At 49.8% G+C, this 2,500-nt stretch overlaps 1 protein-coding gene across 1 annotated transcript in view; it reads right to left on the bottom strand.

The window, feature by feature from the left end:
- LOC122260559 (uncharacterized) overlaps positions 1-2,500 on the bottom strand; it is a 21,680-nt gene that overhangs the window by 6,300 nt on the left and 12,880 nt on the right. The window contains exons 2-3 of the mRNA XM_043027902.2: positions 2,185-2,495; positions 1,540-1,727 (exon numbers count right to left, since the gene is read on the bottom strand). Of these exons, the coding sequence (XP_042883836.1) occupies positions 1,540-1,727; positions 2,185-2,376 (380 nt within the window). The 5' untranslated portion in view covers positions 2,377-2,495. The remainder of the gene's footprint in view (positions 1-1,539; positions 1,728-2,184; positions 2,496-2,500) is intronic.

Raw genomic sequence — 2,500 nt, 5'->3', positions numbered from 1 at the left:
CCCTCTCATGAATCCTCTCTCCTTCTCTCCTTCTTTCCCTATCTATTTCCTCTCACCCCCTCTTGATTCCTCTCTCCCTCTCTCCTTCTTTCCTTATCTATTTCCTCTCACCCTCTCATGAATCCTCTCTCCTTCTCTCCTTCTTTCCCTATCTATTTCCTCTCACCCCCTCTTGATTCCTCTCTCTCTTTCTCCTTCTTTCCCTATCTATTTCCTCTCACACCATCATGATTCCTCTCTCCCTCTCTCCTTCTTTCCTTATCTATTTCCTCTCACCCTCTCATGAATCCTCTCTCCTTCTCTCCTTCTTTCCCTATCTATTTCCTCTCACCCCCTCTTGATTCCTCTCTCTCTTTCTCCTTCTTTCCTTATCTATTTCCTCTCACCCTCTCATGAATCCTCTCTCCTTCTTTCCTTATCTATTTCCTCTCACCCTCTCATGATTCCTCTCTCCTTCTCTCCTTCTTTCCCTATCTATTTCCTCTCACCTCCTCATGATTCCTCTCTCTCTTTCTCCTTCTTTCCTTATCTATTTCCTCTCACCCTCTCATGATTCCTCTCTCCCTCTTTCATTCTTTCCCTATCTCTTTCCTCTTTCCCTCTCATGATTCCTCTCTCCCTCTCTACTTCTTTCCCTATCTATTTCCTATCCCTATCTATTTTCTCTCTCCCTCTTATAATTCATCTCTCCCTCTCTCTCTATCTATTTCCTCTCTCCCTCCCTCCCTATCTATTACCTCTCTCCTCTCCTCTCCTTTCCTCTCCTCTTTTACTCTAACTCCTTCTCCGTCTCCCTCCCAGTATCCCTCCTCTCTTCTCATCCCCGTCCCTCGCTAACCCCCACCTCCACTTCTCCCTCTTCCACTTCTCCCTCTTCCACTTCTCCCTCTTCCACTTCTCCCTCTTCCACTTCTCCCTCTTCCACTTCTCCCTCTTACACTTCTCCCTCTTCCTTTCTCTCTTTCTCTTCCTCTTCCCTCCCCGTCTCCGCCCCCTCCCTCTCTATGGGTAGACTTTAAGTATTCTTAATATCAATACCGACCAAAAAATAAGCCCAAAATAAAGCAAGCCATGTGTGAACTTTTAGTAATATTGATATCATTAAAGAAACAACATATAGGCCGAAGATAATGCAAGCTATGGGTAGATTATCAAAAAACAACAAAAGTATAAAATGAAGCACACTATGGGTTCATCTTTTAGTGTTATTATTACCATTATAAAAAAAAAAACAAAAAAAACATGGCCGCTTGAAATTGGTAATTAGAGGTACTTGTAGAAGGGGCGTTTTCGGAGTCTGAAAGATATGATCACAAAATAATGGAGGCCCATACGCTTCTAGATCCCCTCTTGTCCTCCCTTCCCCAACCCCTCCCCTTCCCCATATCTCCCCCCCCCCCCCATCTCGGGTGATACGCCCTCTCTTCTCCCTTTCTCCTCCTCCCCCCATCCCCCAAACCCGTCCCTTTCCCCATACCTCCCCACCCCCACCCGCCAGAGTGGTACGCCCCGCCCACCATCCACCTCCCACGCCCTCACCTGATCTCGGACTGCGGGCGGGGCATCCTGGTCGACGCGTAGATCTCCGACGCCGCCCGGGATGCTGCTCTCCTCTCCTCCTCCTCCTCCAGCTGCGGATTGATGACTGCCTCGTTCCTGACGGTGAACTCGCTCTCGGCTCGGTCGCTTGGGGCGCGGTCCTCCTCGATGCCCGGGTTGTAGTAGACCTGGCGAAGGAGGGGCGTCAAAGTCGATGGTTCGAGTGTGTGGGGCGGTGTGTCTGTGTGGGTGGCTGCGTGGGTGCCTGGGTGACTGGGTGGGCGCGTGGGTGGGTGGGTATTGGTGGTGTGTGTGCGTGGGTGGGTGTTGGTGTGTGTGTGTGTGTGTGTGTGTGTGTGTGTGTGTGTGTGTGTGTGTGTGTGTGTGTGTGTGTGTGTGTGTGTGTGTGTGTGTGTGTGTGTGTGTGTGTGTGTGTGTGTGTGTTTTACGTATGGATGGATAGATGAATGGATGGGTGGATGGATTTGTTATGTAAGTAAATATTTATATATGCAAATGTGTATGCATGCCTGTATATAATAATAAAAAACACAACTTTTTTAAAACAAACAAACACAACTTTTTTAAAACAAACAAACACAACTTTTTTAAAACAGCTACTTTAATCCACCCCCGCCAACCTACCCCTCTGCCCCCGGGGTATCTCTCCCTGGAGGAGTCCCTGGACCTGCTACGTTCCCGTCGGTCCCTCTCCCGACGGGGCGGTCGCTCGGGCGGGTACTCATAGCTAGAGACCGACGAGGGGCGATATCCACTGTGGCTAGACTGCGTGTAATCCACATAACGGGAAGAAGGACCCGCTCTTTCGAGACTCATGGTGGATTGTGGTTGTGTGGTGGATGAGCTGTGTGGTAGCTTTGCTTATGGGCTTTTGGGAGCTGCGAGATGGCGCCGGGTTGAAGGCGGCCGTGGAGTGTGGTGGGCGTGGTTGCAGCCTGGA

This window comes from Penaeus japonicus, unplaced genomic scaffold, assembly GCF_977035675.1.
Source record: "Penaeus japonicus unplaced genomic scaffold, GWHDUDI00000001_assembly GWHDUDI00000009, whole genome shotgun sequence".
NCBI lineage: Eukaryota > Metazoa > Arthropoda > Malacostraca > Decapoda > Penaeidae > Penaeus > Penaeus japonicus.
This window is presented reverse-complemented; position numbering and strand designations above follow the sequence as displayed.